At 41.9% G+C, this 22242-nt stretch overlaps 1 protein-coding gene across 1 annotated transcript in view; it reads right to left on the reverse strand.

The window, feature by feature from the left end:
- Positions 1-22242, reverse strand: part of LOC122788281 (proline-rich protein 29-like) — a 238089-nt gene that overhangs the window by 210117 nt on the left and 5730 nt on the right. Inside the window, exon 2 of the mRNA XM_044055346.1 lies at positions 21865-21958. Coding sequence (XP_043911281.1) covers positions 21865-21958 — 94 coding nt within the window. The remainder of the gene's footprint in view (positions 1-21864; positions 21959-22242) is intronic.

Below are 22242 nucleotides of genomic sequence, written 5' to 3' on the forward strand. Positions count from 1 at the left end.
TCCATCAGGACCACGAGAGCTAAAGACTTAAACCTCGGAACAAGTATGAATAGGACATGCTGGAGGGATAGATTCATAACCCAGAGGCTTCCCATGCTTTGGAACAGGATCCCAGTTCGTATTAGGCAGAGCCCCTCACTGACTCTCTTCAAGAGAAATCTTGATGAGTGGATGGGAGATCGTAAGTTTACCCCAGGGGTCACATCTGTGTCACTGCTAGACAGAGGCACAGTAAATTAATTCTATTATATAAGGGGACCTTCACTGTGTCACTACTAGACAGAGGCACAGTATTCTAGATTTATTCTGTACATTTTTGTACCATTTCATGGGGTGGCAAAAGCCACATCACTATGGCTAGGCTTACAAATGCCCCAGGTCAGATAGCCTAGTACTATACTATGAAACTATGAAACTATGAAACATAGCACAATTATAGCCCTGCTCTCTTTCACCAATACTGTCAACAAAGCCCTTGACAGTGGTCTCTGTACCTCAGTAATCCTATTAGATCTGTCAAAGGCTTTCGACACAGTATCACATAACAAACTACTACTGTACCAAATATCAGAACTAGGATGTTCCCCCAGTTCTGTCAAATGGTTCACCTCCTACCTCAATAACAGGGAACAGTCAGTAAAATGGCAAAATGCACAATCTACCTATAAAAAAAACAAAATAGAAGTCCCTCAGGTGCCATTCTAGGGCCACTACTTTTCAATATTTTTATCAATGACCTTCACAAAGACTCTGAGCTAGGTAAATTGATCCAATACGCTGATGATTCCACAATTATTTCTTCCACTAATAACTTCACTGACTTTCTCAATATAACTCAAAAAGCTTTTACTTCAGTAGAAACCTGGCTAAATAATTCTCAACTACTACTAAACGCCAAAAAAACAAACTACTCCTATTCACTTCAAAACCACCAAACATAGACTTTAAGATTTTTTTCTAAGGATGGAATTGAATAGAAATAACTAAAACTGCCAAACTATTAGGTATTACAATAGGTGACAAACTTATATTTGAACCACATATTCATAACACAATAAAAACAGTACACTTCAAATTAGGCAAACTGTATAGGCACAAACTATACCTCAACATTCAAACCAAAGCAAAACTAGCAAGTACCCTGCTCCTCCCTTCCCTTCTAGGTACCCTACTCCTCCCTTCCCTTCTAAGTACCCTACTCCTCCCTTCCCTTCTAAGTACCCTGCTCCTCGGTTCCCTTCTAAGTACCCTGCTCCTCACTTCCCTTCTAGTTACCCTGCTCCTCACTTCCCTTCTATAGTACCCTGCTCCTCCCTTCCCTTCTAAGACCCTGCTCCTCCCTTCCCTTCTAGGTACCCTACTCCTCCCTTCCCTTCTAAGTACCCTGCTCCTCCCTTCCCTTCTAAGTACCCTGCTCCTCCCTTCCCTTCTAAGTACCCTACTCCTCCCTTCCCTTCTAAGTACCCTGCTCCTCGGTTCCCTTCTAAGTACCCTGCTCCTCACTTCCCTTCTAGTTACCCTGCTCCTCACTTCCCTTCTATAGTACCCTGCTCCTCCCTTTCCTTCTAAGTACCCTACTCCTCCCTTCTCTTCTAAGTACCCTGTTCCTCCCTTCCCTTCTAAGTACCCGGCTCCTCACTTCCCTTCTAAGTACCCTGCTCCTCCCTTCCCTTCCCTTCTAAGTACCCTGCTCTTCCCGTCCCTCCTAAGTACCCTGCTCCGCCCTTCCCTTCTAAGTACCCTGCTCCTCCCGTCCCTCCTAAGTACCCTGCTCCTCCCTTCCCTTCTAAGTACCCTGCTCCTCACTTCCCTTCTAAGTACCCTACTCCTCCCTTCCCTTCTACGTACCCTGCTCCTCACTTCCCTTCTAAGTACCCGGCTCCTCACTTCCCTTCTATAGTACCCTGCTCCTCCCTTCCCTTCTAAGTACCCTGCTCCTCACTTCCCTTCTAAGTACCCTGCTCCTCCCTTCCCTTCTAAGTACCCTGCTCCTCCCATCCCTCCTACGTACTCTACTCCTCCCTTCCCTTCTAAGTACCCAGCTCCTCACTTCCCTTCTAAGTACCCTACTCCTCTCTTCCCTTCTAAGTACCCTGCTCCTCCCTTCCCTTCTAAGTACCCTACTCCTCTCTTCCCTTCTAAGTACCCTGCTCCTCCCTTCCCTTCTAAGTACCCTACTCCTCCCTTTCCTTCTAAGTACCCTGCTCCTCCCTTCCCTTCTAAGTACCCTGCTCCTCCCTTCCCTTCTAAGTACCCTGTTCCTCCCTTCCCTTCTATATGGAAGTGCTATCTTCACCAATCTACTTTCTTTTGTTGTTTCTGTGTTGCCCAGACATTACTAAGATAGAAGGAAGTTTCTCTGTTCAACAGTGAGAGTGGTGAGCCTTGAACAGCCTATCTGTCACTGGAGGAGTGGTTTCAGCTCAGAATCTGTAGTATTATTGGCCATTTTGGGCTATTTCTATCCCTTCCATCCTTCTGTTTAAAAACCCGTGTTTGTGCGGTTTTCCACCTTGCGCAGCGCCATTTGACTAAAGTTAAACTATTCCCGGTGCCAGAAAGTCTGCTCTTCATTTTTTTTCCTTAGAACTAGCCAATTTTCTAGTTTTAGCACTCAAACCTGTCTTCTTTGTGTTCAGCGCTTGTTCAAAACTAGTTGCAAGCACTAAATAATCTACATAGCAGTGCAGCACTCAACGTTCATCACTTGTCAATAGGAAAACAGTTTTTTTGTACTTAAAATATAAGCACATATCCAGGCTTGTCTAAGGGTCAACTCCCAGTGTTTTCCCCTGTCCACCTGATGAATCTGGGCATCTTGGGGCAATGTAGCAATTGCCTCATGTACACTGAAAAACCCTCTCCTCCTACCACCCAACACTACAACCTGTGAGAGATGCACTTATATAGCCAAACTGGAAGGCAAGCTCTCTCCAGCCAAGACTGGACTGATCAGTCAAGAGGAAAAGGTAAACACCTGCACCACATCACACGCAACACATAGCCCATCAAAACCTGCACCACCTAAACCCACACATAGTAACACAAAACACACACCTACATTCACCGAGGCTCTCAATAAAAATCTGCCCAAACTACAGAGACCTCCAAAGCTAAAATGCAAGCAACCACCATTCCCCAACACCACCCAAATGACACATAGCCCACAAAACCAGTGTGCCACTCAACCTCAGCCCATAAGGCAAAACAACATACCTAACACACTAGTCATAGGTGACACTGATATCCCACTCACCATGCTAAACAAGGAGAAAATTACTGTCAGCTGCCTGTCGGGTGCCAGGATCCACCACATAATGCACGCACTCAGGTCGCTCCACAACAAGTACAAATATGACTCTGTCATTGTCCATGTTGGTATGAATGACCTGAGATGTACTTCCCTGGACTACATGAAAAGAGACATGGAGGAGCTCTTGGATCATCTAGCCCAGGCAGGTATGACCCTAGCCCTCAGTAGCATCCTGCCATTGCCCAGAATGATACCACAGTACAAGGGCAAAATGATTGACTTCAACAATTGGCTAAGCTTCTGGTGTCATTCTAAGGGGATCCAGTATCTATCTGCCTGGGATGACATGCTCGACAGACCATAATGCTTTGCCACAGATGGCCTTCACCTGTCGTCCCTGGGATTCCGGATACTGGCTAAAGCTCTTGCCAAACCTATAGTGCCTTTTTAGGCAAGGTTCAAATGACAAACTCACCACCATAGCAGGTACAAGCAAGCAAAATCTGAGGGTAATGCTACTCGGTGCTAGAAGTCTAAACCTCAAAATGCACTCACTCGAGGCACTCCTTAAGATGGAGAACATCGACATCTGTGCAGTGACAGAGACCTGGTTCAAGGCTCCAGAGAGCACCCCTGCATTACCTGGCTATAATTCATACCACACCTTTCGGCCACCTAACCTGGACCGAAACACTAAAGGAGGAGGCGTGCCCATATTCGTTAAGAATATCCACACCTCCAGGCTAATTGCTCAACATAATGTATCCAAAATTATTAAAGTGCAACTAACACTGGGGAAGCCTGCAATCCAGGTTGTAGCCTGTTACAGATCCCCTGCCATGGCCCAGGATGCCCACTTCATGTTTCTTGATATACTGGATAACATTAAGGTACAGCCCAATACCCTAATAATGGGAGATTTCAACTACCCCACCATCAACTAGGAAAACTACTCATGCACTAACTCGTTTGCTCAACGTTTTCTGGAATTCATATATCCCAATTCTCTGGATCAGCTTGTCCATACCCCCACCAGGGGCAGCAATATCCTGGACCTGGTCATTACCAGTATGGGTAACTGATGCTCCACACCAGTGGTCAACTCCTTGCTGGTCAGATCTGACCACAAGCTAATCACCTTAGACATCAATATCCCAGCCCCACCACCCCTTAAGGAAACCACTGTAAAAAACTTCCCCAAAGCCAACTTCATGCTTCTTAAGACAGAAGTGGCAAACTTCATGACACCCATACAGATGGGAAATAGAGGTACAACTGCTGAATCCTATACAAATGCACTGTATAAGAAAATACACGAGTGCACGGATCATGCCATCCCCAACAGGACCAAGACACTATCCTCCAAAAAAAAGGAAGCCAATCTGGTGGTCCCCTGCCATAAGCAAACTCTACAACAGAAGGAAGAAGTTGTTGCAAAAAAGAGTAAAATCCCCTAATTGCAGGAACTCCCTGGTCAGCCTCAGCAAGAAGCTGAGATCCCTCATAAAATCCTCCAAAGCTAGTTATGAGAAAAAATAGCTACTGATTCTAAAGACAATCACAAAGCATTCTACATCTATGTCAAGAATCTCAATGGCAACATTCAGATCTGCTCTGAGCTACAGCACAATAGCACTTGATATACAAAGCCAACTGATATCGCCAACATCCTGGCAGATAGAGTCAGTGTAAACTATACACCCCTCACCCCCAAAGGGCCCATCTCTATACCGGAAGAATACAAAGACCTTGTAATCATGGACAAACAAGTAAAGACTCCACTCTCCAAAGCCAAGAACACAGCATCTATAGGACCAGACAACATCCTAGGCTGCATCCTGAATGAATTACAGAATGAACTGGCACCCCACCTAAGTACCATGTTCAATCACAGCCTCACTTTAGGCATTTTGCCTATTGAATGGTGCACTGTGATGGTTATCCCACTCCACAAATGGGGTGCCACCATGGACCTTGGGAACTACCACCCCATTAGCCTGATGAGCCTGATCTGCAAGGCCATGGAACATATCATCTTGGAGCTTATAAACAAAGACATAGGTAACCTTCAAACTCTGGCCCCTACTCTGTTTGGGTTTGTAAATGGTAGATCATGTCTCCTAAATGTTGCCTTCTTTGAAGCAGTCACCAGAGCCATGGACAAGGGTAAGATGGTGCACACAGCCTAGCCTGACCTCACCAAGGCTTTTGACACCATCCCCCACTCTGGAATTATAGATAAACTCACTAGACTGGGCATAAATCCCTATGTCACAAGATGGGTAGCCAACTGGCTCACTGACAGAACCCACACAGTGAAAGTAGCCGACTCCAAATCTGACTTCAGACCAGCGACAAGTGGAGTACCACAGGGTTCAGTCCTGGATCCTCTCCTGTTTGGTATCTACTTCTCAGAAGTCCAGGCTAATACACCAGGTCTTTGGCTAACGAAGTTCGCAGACAACTGCAAATTAGGAGCCATAATAGAAAAGGGGCCTCACTGAGACTGATGCTTGGTGTCAATTTATGGCTTCAAGCTCAATTCCAAGAAGTGCACTGTCATCCCCTTTGGAAAAAACACTGCACCAATGAACTACCACATAGGCGGTAGCCTATTAAACACCAAAAGTGTGATAAGAGACCTTGGGACACAGCTGGACAGTAGCCTCCCCTTTGATAATCACATCACCACACTAGGCAGAAAATCCTTCTACGTGGCACACCTCATCACAAAGGGATTCTCTTCCAGGAAAAAAGAGGTCATTGTTCCTCTCTACTCATCCCTCATCAAACTCATTATAGAGTACAATGCCCCATTTGGCATGTACCTCGCAAGACACCTACAACAACTAGAAAGGCCGCAGAAATACCTCAGTAAGGATTACTGGCTTCAAACATGTGCTATATGCAGACCGTCTCAAAAAACTCCAGCTCTACTCCATTGCATATCACCTATTTCGAGGCAACCTCTGCCTAACATACAAAGCCATGTCAAACCCAGATCTGTTGGACATGCTACACTTAAAGAAATCCCAATCGCTCTGAGCCACATGTTCCAGGGACCTAAATCTTCTCACCACAATAAACAGAACATGCTGGAGGAACAGATTCCTGCCCCAGAGACTTTCCATGATCTGGAAAAAACTACCAATTCATGTCAAACAAAGCTCCTCATTGGCCCTCTTTAAAAAAAAATCTTGACAATTGGATGGGAAATAGGAAACTCACACCGGGGATCACTTCTGTGGCTCTGCTCAACAGGAGCACAGGAAAATAAATTCTTGGGTGGCGAAAACCAGGGAACTTTTTTGGCTAGGTTTATATAGGCACTAGGGCTGATAGCCTAGTACCTACCTATGAACCTATGAACCTAAGTCTCAAGTTATCTCTTTCCATATCACTGATGGTCTCCTTAAAGTGATTCTCTTTAATGGATAACCCCTTGATGGTGCCAATGACAAATAGAAAACAGAGGTAATCCAGGAGGCTTGAGTCGGGTCTGGTATCCCACCTGCGACCCAGAGGGTGACAGGACTAACAATAAACAGAGTACAGAGGATTAGTCCAGATAAAATCACTTTAGCTAGCAGATGTAGGAGACTCTCCCTGATACCCATCCTGGACTAATCCTTTGTACTCTGCTTCTTGTTAGTCCTGTCGCCCTCTGGGTCACAGGTGGAATACTAGACTTGACTTGAGCCCTCTGTATTACCTCTGTTTTCAGTCACAACAAGTAAGAGGGCACTAATGCTTTTATAGGGTCAGAGATTTCACTATCAGGCTTATGACCTATTGGTCTCCAATATGTTTCATTGATTTTAAACCCAGGTTAATACAATATAAACTGCATTGTGAAGGGACAGAATACAATCACTTTGAAATCACTTCTGCAATTAAAACCAATGAAAATACATCTATGCCATTCATTGCAATGGCACAGATCCAAGAAAGTTTTGTATGGTCACATCCACCTGACTACCCACATGGGAGGGAAGCCATCATTCCTTCAAATTTACATATATTAACTTCCCAGTCACACAGCATTGGCGAAAGGAGGAACTCCCAAAACAGTACACTTTGATTTTAAATGTTCAATGTATTCACTTCAGTAAGAGCAAGGAAGTGACTTTTGTAGAATGATGGTTGAAGAAACCATTAGTACAGTCTATGTATATCCATCTTTATCTTCTTCTTCTTTCGGCTTTTCCCGGTTAGAGGTTGCCACAGCGGAACTCCGGTCTGCTAATGATTGGCAGTAGATTTTTACGGTGTCAAGGTGCCAGCCCGACACCCAATCTTCAATGAAGGCATGCCCATTCACGCATGTCTTTCGAACGCCACTCGACCGTGGGGAGGACATGCAGACTCCACACAGAAGGTGCTCCAGCTGAGAATCAAATGGGAGAACCTCTTGCTGTGAGGCAACAACGCTACTGCTGCACCACCGTGGCTTACTATATATATATATATATATATATATATATATATATATATATATATAGGGTTCCTATTAGAACAACGAAAGTGCATTTTGTCAAATGCGTTTTCATCGACACCTAAAGAGCGAACAGGCAAAACAGCGTTCAGCTAATTTTTCCATGGGAAAGAAGTCACTTGACTGCTTTGTTGCTTTGCCGTGTTCTACAATGTAGTGTGGTCTCTTGTCCGGTATAGCTCCCGAGCGTAAATATGCAACAGTTACTGACTTTAGGGCTAGGGTGCGGGTTAAGGTAAGTGCATATGTATGAAAGTGTTTACTGTTTTTTTTTTGCGTTAGATGTAAGGTTTAGTTAAGTGCATATGTGTTTTAAGCTGTTTACTTTTGTTTTGGGGGGTAGAATTAAGGTTAAGGTAAGTGTGTATGTGTTTGGAACTGGTTACGCAAATGTGCAACAGTTACTGACCTTAGAGTTAGGGTGTGGGTTAAGGTAAGTGCATATGTTTTAAAATGTTTACTTTTTTTTTTTCCGTTAGATGTATGGTTGAGTTACGTGCATATGTATTTTTCAGCTGTTTACTTTTTTGGGGGAGGTAGAATGAGGGTTAAGGTATGTGTGTATGTGTTTGGAAGTGTTTACTATTTTTTATTTTTTTTTGGTTGAAACAGAGATTTTTTTTCCTAGGAAATAAATCGCTGTTCTTAGGTGTCGACATTTTCAGCTTTCGCTGAAAAAGAGTCAATGAAACATAGTTCGCTGTTTTAAGCGTTCAAGACCCCAAACATATATATATATATATATATATATATATATATATATATATATATATATATATAAAGAGAGAGAGAGAGAGATGGATGCGTTTGTGTATGCATACATGGGAACACTGAGTATGAGCAAATGTTGCGTGGGTTGACTAAGCAGATGGTCAGTAGCTGTGTGAGACTGCACAATTCCTGGGACTGGGAATATACCTTTTCTCTGATATTGTGCATTCTTGGAGTTAGTATATACGTACTGTCATTCCTTCAAATTTATATATGCTAACTTCCCAGTCACACAGCATTGGTGAAAGGAGGAACTCCCAAAACAGTACACTTTGATTTTAAATTATCAATGTTTTCACTTATGTATGTATGTATGTATGGATGGATACAAAGATTATTTCCCCACACAAATGTTATTTGATAATCCTGCAGAGTATTGTGAAATGGAGCTGTAACTTTTTTTGTATTATTGATATTTTATTTTAGTATTATGTTCTTCAGTTTGGTATTGGGTCTCTCACTGGTGAATTTCAGGCATAGACTGTGAAATAGAACTGGAAAGGCAAAGGTCACTTATAAGTAACATATAACAAGTATGATATAATGCTAGTTCCTGAAGCCTTTCTGAATAGTTTATTTTCCAGCACTAAATTTTTTCTTTTAAGGAATCTTTGTAAAGGCTACAAAATAAAGTACTGTATTCATCAATGGGTCAAATCAATAAGATATAATGTGATGCAGTAATGTATTCTAAAGTGACTAGACATGGCCCTTAATATACTTTCCTGAGTTTGGTTGACACACATTAGACAACATTTGTATTGTTACGTATCTTTTTCCCTACATCTTTACATGTATTGTAAGATTTTTATGATCTGATCATTTATGGTGTAGTCATAATTTATGTTTTTCTTTTTTTTTTTTTTTTTGCCATGACTGATGTGGTCATATTTACTTACATTAAAGGGAAGATGCTACTGCACCGGGCATATATTTTTGTAGACCATGTTGGAGAACTTCAGTACTTTTTATTGAAATCACTGTTTTCCAGTTTATAATCATTGACTTATTTGGTTATTCATGACCCATTTCCCATTTTTTATATCTGAGAAGAACAGTCCTGATGTGACACACTTGTAACACCTGCCAAAACAGGCAGGTAAGAGAGTTGATAACTAAAGTGCAAGGATTCCAGGACAGAACCTTGAGCTACCCTATCCAGATTGCCTGTGCTTGAGAATCGCTTTCCCCACTAGTACCCTAAACCATCTCTTGCCTAGATAGTTATCAGTCCAGTACACAGATATAGGATCAGGGCACACAAAGACAATGCCATAAAAATCTCCTCATGGTTGTCTAAATCACAAACCTTAGAGAGATAAACATGAAAGGCAGCATATCAATAACTTCCCATTTGCATGAGGCCCTATAAATGCAACCAGTAAAGGCAAGCAGTGCTGTGGATCTGCTGTGACCATTTCTGCAGCTATCCCGGTGATCACAGAGTGGACTTTAGGTTTCTATGTGGCCTTTAATTAGAGGGTGGTCACTATCATTTTTGGAAATGGAGACCTCAGTTTAATTAGTCTAAAGGGAATAGGATAAGATTTAATCCTTTGCTTTGGCAAAGTATAACATTGGCTCTCTTCTTGAGTTCCAGCAATGTGTCAGATGATAGTGACATATTCATAATTAACTACAGAGCTACTACAATAAAGTTATTATAGGCACAAAAATTTTGGGGTATAGTTTATCTGTTCCTGCTTTGCCATAACTTGTCTGCTGTGTTTGTCTGTGGCCATCTGCTCCCAAGGACATTTGTTGTCTATCCTTTGTTAATATAGCTGCTGAATCTTTTATACTTTTGTGTTGCATATTTATTTTGCACATGTGTAGATGTGTGTTTTGCTGATTGCACCTGGTGCTGCTTGGCCATGCTACATATTAACATAACAACAATTATATTGGATAGAGCTGCTCCATTGCTTTGGTTGACCTGGTTACATACCTATCAACTGTCCAGAATTTTGCAGACTGTCCAGATTTTCCCCCATATTTTTAGTCTGTTCTTCATAAAATCTGCGACTTTCTGGAGAGGTTACTAAATAATGACATACATTTTGCTGATCTCTGGGCTTTGTCTTAGTTTCTGCTGATCTCTGGGCTTTGTCTTAGTTCCTGTGCTATCCATATCCTTATTTGGATAAGAGGAAGCTTCTTTGTTCACCAGTGGGAGTGGGGAGCACTGAGCAACCTATTTGTCCCTAGAGGAGTAGTTCCAGCCCAGCAACTTGTAGTTTATTGGCCATTTTGGGTCAATTCCTGGCTCTTTTCAACCTCCTGCTATAAAGCCCATTTTTGCGTGCTTTAGCGTGCTTTTGCACGAATTAGCGCGAAGTTGCTCATAGAGCAGCATCGGGCAGCGCCGGTTAATCAAGTTTAAACTATTTCTGGCTCTGTAAAGTCTGCTCTTCAATTTTTCCCTTAGAACTGCTCTACTTGCAATCTAAACAGCCTATACTCCATCTGAAAAGCTCAGCACTTGCTCCTAAAGCATTTTTTATACAGGTAAAGCACTCTTAAACAAAAGAAAGTACTTCATTCACCTAAATTCCCTTGAGTACCCATTTCCCTATAGGTCCTTTCTGACTCAGTTACACAGCAATCTTTTTCACTATTTCTAGCATGTCGAAGGGTCAGTTGCTGGCGTCCTCTCCTGTTCAGCTGGTGAATTTAGAATCTTGAGGCAATGTTACAATTGCCTCATGTACACAGACAACCCTCTCCTCCTCCCAACAAATACAAATATATGCGAGAGATGCAACTATATAACCAAACTGGAGGCTGAGCTCTCTCAATTCAGTACTGGCAAGACCAGTCAGGAGGAGAAGGTAACCACACACACCACAAACCCAGTCTCACATAGAACTATCACAACTGAAAACCAAACACATAAACACACAAAAACATACTCGGAGGCACTGATTAAAAATCTACCAAAACAACAGAGGCCTCCAAAGCAGACACCCAAGCAACCGCCACCTCAAGACATAGCACATGCAACACATAGTTCACAAAGTCAGTGTGCTAAACAGTCACAGCCCTTAAGGCCAAACAACATGCCAGACACACTTGTAATAGGTGACTCCATAGTCAGACACACTGACGTCCCACTCACCAGACTGAACAAGGAAAAGGTCACAGTAAGCTGCCTGTTGGGAGCTAGAATCCGCCACATAACACAAGCACTCAGGTCACTCCACAGCAAGTACAAATATGACTCAGTCATTGTACATGCCAGTGTGAACGACCTGAGACATACCTCCCTGGACTACATGAAAAGAGACATAGAGGAGCTCTCTGATTATGTAGCCCAGGCCAGTATGACCCTGACCCTGAGCAGCATTTTACCCTCACCAAGAATGATGCCACAGTACAAAGACAAAATGATCAGTTTTAACAATTGGCTTAATTACTGGTGTCATTCTAAGAGGATCCAATGTCTGTCTGCTTGGGATGACATGCTTGACAAGCCACGCTGCTTCACAAGGGATGGCTTGCACCTGTCACCCCTGGGCTTCCGGATATTGGCCAAGGCTCTTGCCACCCCCATAGTGCCTTTTTTAGGCAAGGCTCAAATGACAAACCTACCTCCCTAGAAAACAAAAGTGAAAAAAAACTAAGGGTAATGCTGCTCAATGCCAGAAGTCTAAACCTCAAGATGCATGCCCTCGAAGCCCTCCTCAGTATGGAGAACATCGATGTCTGTGCAGTGACTGAAACCTGGTCCAAGGCTCCTGAGAGCACCCCAGCACTATCAGGTTTTACCTCATATCATGCTTTCCGGCCCCAAAACTTGGACCGAACCACAAAAGGAGGGGGAGTATCCATATTCATCAAAGATACCCACACCTCCAGGTTAGTGGCAATGCACGAAGCATCGGAGACCATCCAGGTGCAACTAACCATAGGCAAAACTGCCTTACAGTTTGTAGCATGCTACAGACCACCCTCTCAAACTCAGGAACCCCACACAGCCTTCCTGAAGACACTGGAGAGTATGAATGTCTCTCCAAATACCATCATATTGGGAGACTTCAACTACCCAAACATAGACTGGGAACATTACTCAAGCCCCAACACTCTAGCCCAAAGGTTCCTAGAATTCATAAACTCAAATGCGATGGAACAACTAGTCACCATTCCCACAAGAGGAGACAATATGCTAGACCTGATCATCTCAAACATGGGGACAAAATGCTCCACACCGGAAGTATATCCCTCTTTGGTAAGATCAGACCATAAATTAATCTCACTGGAAATCCACATCCCGCCCCCACCCCCTGCACAAAAGACCACAGTGAAGAACTTCTCAAAAGCCAACTTCACACTTCTTAAGACTGAAGTGGTATCCTTCAAGGCCCCTGGGTCAGTGGAAACCACAACCCACATTGTTGAATGCTTTACAAATGCCTTCTACGGGCACCTTCAAGAATGCATGGATCATGCAATTCCAAATAAAACCAAGACCCATTCCCCCAAAGGCAGACACCCGGTCTGGTGGACCCCAGCCATAAACAAACTTTACAACAGGAGGAGGAAGCTACTACATGACAGAGCAAAATCCCTAAAAGGGAAGGCATCTCTGATCAGTACTAACAAAAAAGTACGATCACTCATAAAATCATCCAAGGCCAACTTTGAGAGAAAAATCGCAAAAGACACAAAAGACAATCACAAGGCCTTCTTTAGCTATGTTAGAAACCTGGGTGGAAACTCACAGATATGCTCAGAGTTAGTCCAAAATGACACAAAATACACTGAACCCACTGACATTGCCAACATTCTGGCAGACAGGTTCAGTGCAAATTTCTCCTCCCTCCCAAAGGAGAAATAACCATCCCAGCAGAGTGTAGCCTCCCTAACATCTCAGATGCCCAGGTGAGAGCCGCCCTCTCTAAAGCTAAAAACACAGCATCAATGGGACCGGACGGTGTCCCAGGCTGTGTGCTACATGAACTCCAAGAGGAACTAAACCCACACACAAGGCTGCTGTTTAATCTTAGCCTTACTACAGGATACATACCCAAAGAGTGGCGTACGGCAACAGTGGTCCCACTTCACAAAGGCGGTGCTTCTACGGACCCTGGAAATTACCGCCCCATAAGCTTGATGAGCCTGGTCTGCAAAGTTATAGAGAGGATCATTATGGAACTCATAAATAAAGACATTGGGGACCTACAGACATTGGATCCCACCCAATTTGGCTTTGTCAAGGGCAGATCCTGCCTTTTGAACTTGGTCGACTTTTTTGAAACAGTCACAAAGGCCATTGATGAGGGTAAGGCAGTTCACACAGCCTACCTTGACCTTGCAAAAGCCTTTGACACAATACCCCACTCAGGCATCATAGACAAACTCACCAGCTTAAATGTAAACCCATATGTCACAAGATGGGTTGCAAACTGGCTCAAGGACAGAACCCACAGGGTCAGAGTTGCTGGAGCTATGTCAGACTCTAAGCTAGTCACAAGCGGTGTCACACAGGGCTCAGTCCTGGGACCCCTCTTGTTCAGCATTTATTTTTCAGAGGTACAGGCAAACATAGGAGGATTGTGGCTGACAAAGTTCGCAGATGACTGCAAACTGGGCACCATAATTGATACTCCAGCAGACACAAACATCCTTCAGAGAGGCCTCATAGAAATGGATAATTGGTGCCAGAGCCATGGCCTTAAGCTGAACGCCAAAAAATGTATAGTCATACCCTTTGGGAAAAACAAGGTACCCACAAATTACCACATAGGTGGTAATCCATTAAATCTGGAAGAGGTAATCAGGGACCTAGGGACCCAGGTTGACAGTAACCTCTCATTTGACACTCACATTGCCAAAGTGGTTAGGAAGACCTTCTATATTGCCCACCTTATCATGAAGGGTTTCACATCTAGATCAAGAGAGGTCATTGTGCCCTGTACTCTTCTCTTATCAGGCCAATGATTGAGTACAATGCCCCATTTGGGATGTATCTTACCTGACACCTGCAGCAGTTGGAAAGACCCCAAAAGTTCCTCACCAAGAGGATAAAGGGTCTTAAACATATGTCATATGCTGCCCGACTGAAAAAACTCCAGCTCTATTCAGTCACATACCACCTACTCAGAGGTGATCTGTGCCTGACGTACAAGGCCATGTCCAATCCGGAATTAATGGACATGCTCCACCTCAGAAAATCCAAATCCATCAGAGCCACGAGAGCAAGAGACTTAAACCTCAACACAGAAATAAATAGGATGTGCTGGAGGGACAGATTCATAACCCAGAGGCTCCCTACACTCTGGAACAGAATCCCTGTCCATGTCAGGCAGAGCCCCTCACTGACTCTATTCAAGAGAAATCTTGATGAGTGGATGGGAGATCGTAGGTTTACCCCGGGGGTCATCTCTGTGTCACTACTAGACAGAGGCACAGTAAACTAAACCCTAAATGGGCATAGTATCCTCATCCTAAGGGGTGGTGAAAGCCACACACACTCTGGCTAGGCTTATAAATGCCCTAGGCAGATAGCCTAGTACGAACCTATGAACCTATGAACCTATTAGAGTTTCCGATGTCATATTCTTCAGAAAATAAATGCTAAAGCAAATCCTGTTGTTCTAGCAGCTTTCTAAAGTTATAAGAACAATATTTAAAATCTGTCCCTATTTTTGGTCCTTTGTCCCCCCACCATATTTTTTAGGCTTTATCCAGTTTTCTTGCACTGTTTGAGAGGGAGGATAGAAGAATGGTGAGGATGCAAGGAGGAGAGGTGGCGAAGGTGGATGAGTTTAAATACTTGGGGTCAGTAGTTCAGAGTAACGGTGAGTATGGAAGAGAGGTGAAGAAGAGAGTACAGGCAGGATGAAGTGGGTGGAGAAGAGTGTCAGGAGTGATTTGTGACAGACGAGTACCTGTAAGAGAGAAAGGGAAGGTCTACAAGAGAGTAGTGAGACCAGCTATGTTATATGGGTTGGAGATAGTGGCATTGACAAAAAGGCAGGAGTTTGAGCTGGATGTGGCAGAGTTAAAGATGATAAGATTTGCACTGGGTGTGACGAGGGTGGACAGGATTAGGAATAAGTATATTAGAGGGTCATCCCAGGTTGGAAGGTTTGGAGACAAAGCCAGAGAGGCAAGATTACGTTGGTTTGGACATGTGCTGAGGCGGGATGCTGAGTATATTGGGAAAAAGATGCTAAGGATAAAGCTACCAGGTAACAGGAAAAGAGGAAGGCCTAAGATAAGGTTTATGGATGTGGTGAGAGAGGACATGCAGGTGGTTGGTGTGACAGAGCAAAATGCAGAGGACAGGAAGAAATGGAAGCAGGTGATCTGCTGTGGCGACCCCTAACGGGAACAGCTGAAAGAAGACGATCCAGTTTTCTTGCACTAAGAAGATATGTGGTATATACAAAATGTAAAATTACTCTAGAAAAGTGTGTTCCCTTAACTAAACAGCTTTGTATAGAACTACTAAGATTGTTTCCCCACTCCTGAAACCCTGTCCTGAACCTGAAAAGGTCTATATGGATCAGTGATCTATCCAGAATAACAAATACATAAATAAAATAAATGACATAATAACAATTGACCAGCATGCCCCAACAACTGCTACTGCATTACTTCATGTTTTCCTTTTTGTATTTATATTTTACAATACATAAAAGTAATGAAAATGTTCACAGTTTCAAGAACATTGATGCATCTCAGATGTCAGTGTTCAGTAGACTATTAGTAATAATACTGATAGCAGATGTCTAGGCTCAGTGGAGTATTAGTAACAGTACTGATGGAAGATATCTTAGCTCAGAGGACTATTAGTAACTGTACTGATAACAGACAGCTGAGCTCAGTGGAGTATTAGTAATGGCACTGATGGCAGATGTCTAAACTCCGGGGAGTATTACTAACAGCACTGATGGCAGATGTCTGAACTCAATGGAGTATTAGTAATGGTACTGATAGCAGATGTCTAAGCTCAGTGGCACTGATGGCAAATGCCTAAGCTCAGTTTAATATTAGTAAGGGCAGTGATGGCATATATATAAGCTCAGTGGGGTGTTAGCAATGAAACTGACAGCAGAACATGGATATCCATCAGGAAAATACTTTACTATAGCCATCTCATTAACATTCTGTATCACAAAGCAATGTATATCACTAAAGGTGATCCTTCATGAAGCAAGCCCTTCATGCCAGCAAAAAAAAAAATATTGTTGACTGAATTTCACCCACCTAACAAAGAAACGTGTCATATCATATCTTTGGGAGAAAGTCAAAGAACAAGATATAGAGACCATGTCCTTTGAGGTCACAATGTTTGGATAGTATGACTCTTGACCCTTTTACTACAGGAAGGAATGAAGCACACAGTGAAAGAATGGTTTGCAACAAAGCATAAAAGGTGAATTTTTCATACGGTGCAAAGATGCTTGTTTTTGAGGTGATACATTACCCAAAATTCTTCTAGAATAAAAAATATTTGTCCTTTCTCTTGGTCAACAGAAAGGTCCCACTTTAGTTATGTTAACTGTCCCAAAGTGATATATTTTAAGAGAAAAACAGGATAATTAACTTATGGGCTAAGCATCATGAACAAAATACTCATATCTTTATGCCCACATGCATATACTGTGTGAGTAAGAAGTCAGAGCTTAAAACAGTTTTCTAGCACTGGAGCCTTCATAGCTAACCTGAGTAACTAGTGTCATATTAGAGCAGTATGTCTCTTTCTGCAGTGCACGTGAAAGTGCTAGCATACTGGTCAGGATATGACACATTTCTACAGGTGGTCTGAAAGCATTCTACATGCGTGACACGCAAACAGGGGTCAGTGCATGCTGCTGTCATCCCTTATAACAGCACTAAACCACCTGGACTGTTACAGGTCATGTGCCTCAGTATTCCCTACAGTCTGTCATGACATTAGCCTTTAACCATAATGCAGTTTACATTTTTTTATATATTTTGTTGGACTCTGGGACACAGATCTCTACTTCATATAAGCTTATTCCTCCCCACGAAGTTTGCTGGATAACCTATCTGAATATATAGTTTTCCAGATCTGATAACAAAGTTTACTTGTTCACAACAAAGTATTTTAATCAACTTGTTTGGGTTGTGAGAGCAAGATAGTTCTTGAAGCAAAGGTCATATGCTTTGCCCATCGGACGGTGCAGGGGTGCAGCAGTTAACATTGTCGCCTCACAGCAACAGGTTTTTTGGTTCGATTCTCAACTGGGGTGCCTTCTGTGCGGAGTTTGCATGTGCTCCCTGCACTCGTGTGGGTTTCCTGTGGGTGCTCCGGTTTCCTCCCATATTACAAAGAGGTGTGTCTGGAGGATTTCTCCCCAAGCCTCCATTGAAAATTGGCCTGTTCCAAGTCAGGCTTTCCCGGTAAACAAATGTTAAATAAATAAAAAAACAGTAAGATGAGAAGGCTTAACTACAATCGGACAATGGGCTTACTGTACATCAGTACCTTGATTGGAGAATGAGCATTCTTCAGCAGGATATTAATGTACAAGTAATGCCCGATGAAGAATGAGTCCACCATGTCACGGCAGCTTATTAAGCTGCCATGGAGCTTGGACTGAGAGAAACAGAACACTCACAATTCTTTTATGCTCTCTAAGCAGTGCTTTTGCTGTTTAGCAAGTGTGAAACAAAATAAAAGTAAAAAAAAGCGTTTGTGTGTGAAAGTGTATGCATGTATGTGTGAGATACAGATTGGTTAAGCTGCTGTTTTACACAGCTAAGCAGCCCTTCTGCTGTTTAGCAAGTGTAAAATAAAAAGTGTGTGTGTGTGTGTGTGTGTGTGTGTGTGTGTGTGTGTGTGTGTGTGTGTGTGTGTGTGTGTGTGTGTGTGTGTGTGTGTGTGAGAGAGAGACAGAGAGAGAGTGAGAGCGATCTTGTGTGAGTGAATGCGTGTTTGAAAGATGTGTATGAGAGAGAGAACGGGCTGTCTGTAAAACTGTTGTGTTTTACTTACTTTTTTCTTTTTTTTTAAGTACTGTATTATTTTTTTTTTATATTTTTGATGTAAAATGCTTCCTCCAACACCATTAACATGTACTACAGAAAGTTTGAAACATTAGGTGCATGGAACTATTTTACATCAAAAATATACAAAAAAAATAATATAGAATCTAAAAAAAAAGAAGTAAAACACAACCATTTGACAGAGAGCCTATTCTCTAAGTGCAATAAAGCCCATTCTCTAAGTGCAATAATGCCCTCCAGGGTGTGTGAATATGTAATTAACGCCCTTCCAGGGTTGCAGAGGCCCTCCACCTGCGGAGTTGGGCCTCATAACACCCCTGGGTTGGTGTTAATTATACATTAACACACACCCTGTTGGGCACTATTGCTTACAAAGAACTCAGACTGCATTGATTATGCCCTCTGGTACAGATCTTTTAGTGAAGTGAAGGCCATGTCCTGACATAACTGATGATAATGATGAAAGTGTATGGAATGGTAAGTACTGGTATCTGGCAGTCTCAAAGATAAAAATTGTATTGATTGATTGATTGATTAAATGGGGAAGTAGACTGATCCAGGAAGGAATCATTTCATACACGACTCAGTCTAAAGAAAAAGTGCCGTCAGAAGAAAAAACAAAAATGTAGTAAAGCACATATAGAAGTAAAAATGAATTAATATAATGGAACAGTCATAGTAAAACAGCAAAAAGCAAATATACAATGTACAAGTTTACTAAATATAGTTGAAATCATATCACAGAATGCACAACATGCAGTGCATTGCTAAGTAAAATCAGCAGGAAGAACAAATGAATACATTCTATATACTGTTCTGCACTTGTGCTTGAGACAAACACATATTATATAGACCACTGCAAAGTACCATGCAACAGGGAAATCGGGTTGGACAAATGAGTTTGTTAGAAGGAATAAAACAGCACTTAGTAGCTCTAGAGAGAGTAGAGGCATCTTTTAATGCCACTAGGGCATGTCACAAAAGGATGTCCAAACCATTCATTAATTTTTAGTTCCTCCATGCTTATCCATAAAGTTTCCAAGACCAGAGCACTCCACAAAAGTAAGAAAAAATTAGCTCAGATTGTGGGTCCAGAGACTGAACATTTGTGACCACTGGGGTGCAGGCCATTTGCAGTCCCAGAGAGAAAGATGACCCAGTGAATCTGAATGTAAAATATAATATCCTTCTTTATGAGAAAGACAGTGTGCAATGGAAGAAATGCAACTTAAATGAAGAATGCAAAGCAGCTGGTTTGCTCTTTGTTTTGTGGAAAGAAGTTCTTTGTAGGGCCAGATGCATGATGGAAGGCATTCTGTCTGAAATGGCTTGTACGGCTTACGAGTTTTCTACAGAAGGATAATACATAGCAGGTAGCCGGCATTCAGGCTGGCACATCAACAGTATTTAATTATATCATTCCAAGCCTCAAAACTAATGAATCTCTAATAGCTGTATCAGAAGTCCTGTTATCTACTGAATAGAAACTTAATTTGTTAGATGTGCTCCTTTGCAGACAAAACATAGATTTCAATCAGATTTCTATTACATCCATGAGTATCTGGTCAATTGTGCATTTCTGATTAAAAAGACTGAAGGTTGTTCAGTGCCCCTATCTGCTGTCTCAGTGAGGTGCCATATCTCATATAAGCTTTGCCTTGTTAAGATTTGCATGTAGATATGATCCTGTGGCAAATGAAAACTACTCCCTTCTTCCGCAAGATGCATTGGACATTGGATGCGGTGTATGCAAGACTTCTCTTCTTCCTGTACCTCCATCAGGGTGCACACTTTTGGGGACAAAAGTACATAGGACTGAATTGTTATATAATTGTTCTCAATAAAATCTTTGTGAAGAGACTTATGTTTTATTACATAATACTGATGGACATATCCAGGAGGTGCCCCCTGGACAGCTGTTTCCACCTCTAATGCAGCAGGTATTACTTTCTGCAAGACAGTGCAAATTTCTACTGTAGTTTGAACTTGTTATTCCACAAACTGAATCCAGATATTTGATCAGACAGGTTGCAGTCACTTACCGAGCTCATCCAAGCTTGGGTAACACTAGTTTGAGATCAGAACCACTAGTTGTTTCATTCCTCACTTCACAGTAAAGTCAGACTATTGTTTTTAAATTTTTAAAGGATAGCAAACCGTGGAATGTCCATGGTCAGTGCACCTTAAAGAAAGAGCAAGATAACCATTGCACTGCCCATCAGTAATTGGTGTACCCCGAGGTCCAGTAACTTTGGAGTGAAAATAATAAAATAAAAAGGGAAGAAGGGCATACCTAATACTGTTCAGAATATCACAGAATGTCCAGATTTTAGCCGCATATTTCTGTCCATTATTCATAAAATTTGTGGTTTTCCAGCAAATCATCCAGACTTGAAGTCACTAAATAATGACAGACATTTGAGTTTCAAGAGAATACATGCTAATGCAAAACCTGTTATACTAACAACTTTCTAGCTTTATAAGAGCAATATTTAAAATTTGTCCATGATTTTGGGCCTTTGTGCTGCTTCAGTTTTGATTTTGTCCAGAACTTTTATACTACAAGGTTGAAGTATGGGCAGTGAAGCCCACCACAAGAGGAGGGGAGGGTGGCATACAGGAAATACTTTTTATTACTGCTACATTTGCTCACAAAGTGAGAATCTACATGCATTATAAGAATGTGTGTACCCTAGCTGCCATTTATGAGTTCTGGTGATCAGGCTTCGAAGAAGATAGCTCAGATGGACTAGGTGAACACTGCAGATCTGTGATCAAACATATGACTTGGATGCAAATTATGCAGCTAGTCTTTGAAAGTCTGGCTAATGGCCTTAAGCTACTTTAGGGCTGATGGCTCTACTTTTATGTTTACTGTTTCATTAGTTGTATTAAGCTTACTTGCAACTTAACGATTCACTTTATACCATTGTGAGTTTATTTGTTCAACTGAAGTGATATCAGTACCACTGCATTTAATAGCTAGTTACTAATTTTAAATTTAATCTTATAGTTTCTTCTATTACACTAATTGGGATCAAGCCAGATTTGGCTAACTGTGATTTATGTTCCTGCGTTTGTGTGTGTGTGTGTGTGTGTGTGTGTGTGTGTGTGTGTGTGAAAACTTTGCTAGGTAAGGTGTTAACTGATATCAGCTCTTATTTGTCTTTAAAATGTGTGACTTGAAATGCTGTTCATATTATTTGATTCCTTTTATATTATATTCCAATGTTATATTTGCTTTCAGTGCAGGAGGTTGCTAAAACAGGTCTGTAGAAACTTTACATTATGCTCAGTAAAAATGAACCAGACTTACCTAGTGCATTTATTTATTGTATTATTTTCACTGACTGTTGAAACTCACCTTCTTTGATGTGCCCAGCTCTGAAGCTGGTAGGTTGGAAGACTGCAGAAACTGGAGTTTGGAACTGTTGAAAGACTGTTGGCTGTTGCGGAACCTGTAAGAACACAGAAAGTGGTATTAATCAGTTGAAAATGGATTACTGACACAGCAGTTAACATTTGCTGAAAACTACATGAACATCTAGAATTTCAGGTTCTGCATCATTGTCTTTATTAACATTTTTTTTGCAATGTTAGCATAACAGTTTTTGAGAAAAAAATTCATGTCACTTGAGCATACAAAGTACTGCACACTGTTTTCCTATACAGACAGTGTCATTTTACCTTTCACTTGTAGTGTCTGTGCTCTAAAATATACTAGTAGGCAGTAGTTAAAAAA

The sequence above is a fragment of the Protopterus annectens genome, chromosome 13.part0, assembly GCF_019279795.1.
Source record: "Protopterus annectens isolate FY-2018-M chromosome 13.part0, PAN1.0, whole genome shotgun sequence".
Taxonomy (NCBI): Eukaryota; Metazoa; Chordata; order Ceratodontiformes; family Protopteridae; genus Protopterus; species Protopterus annectens.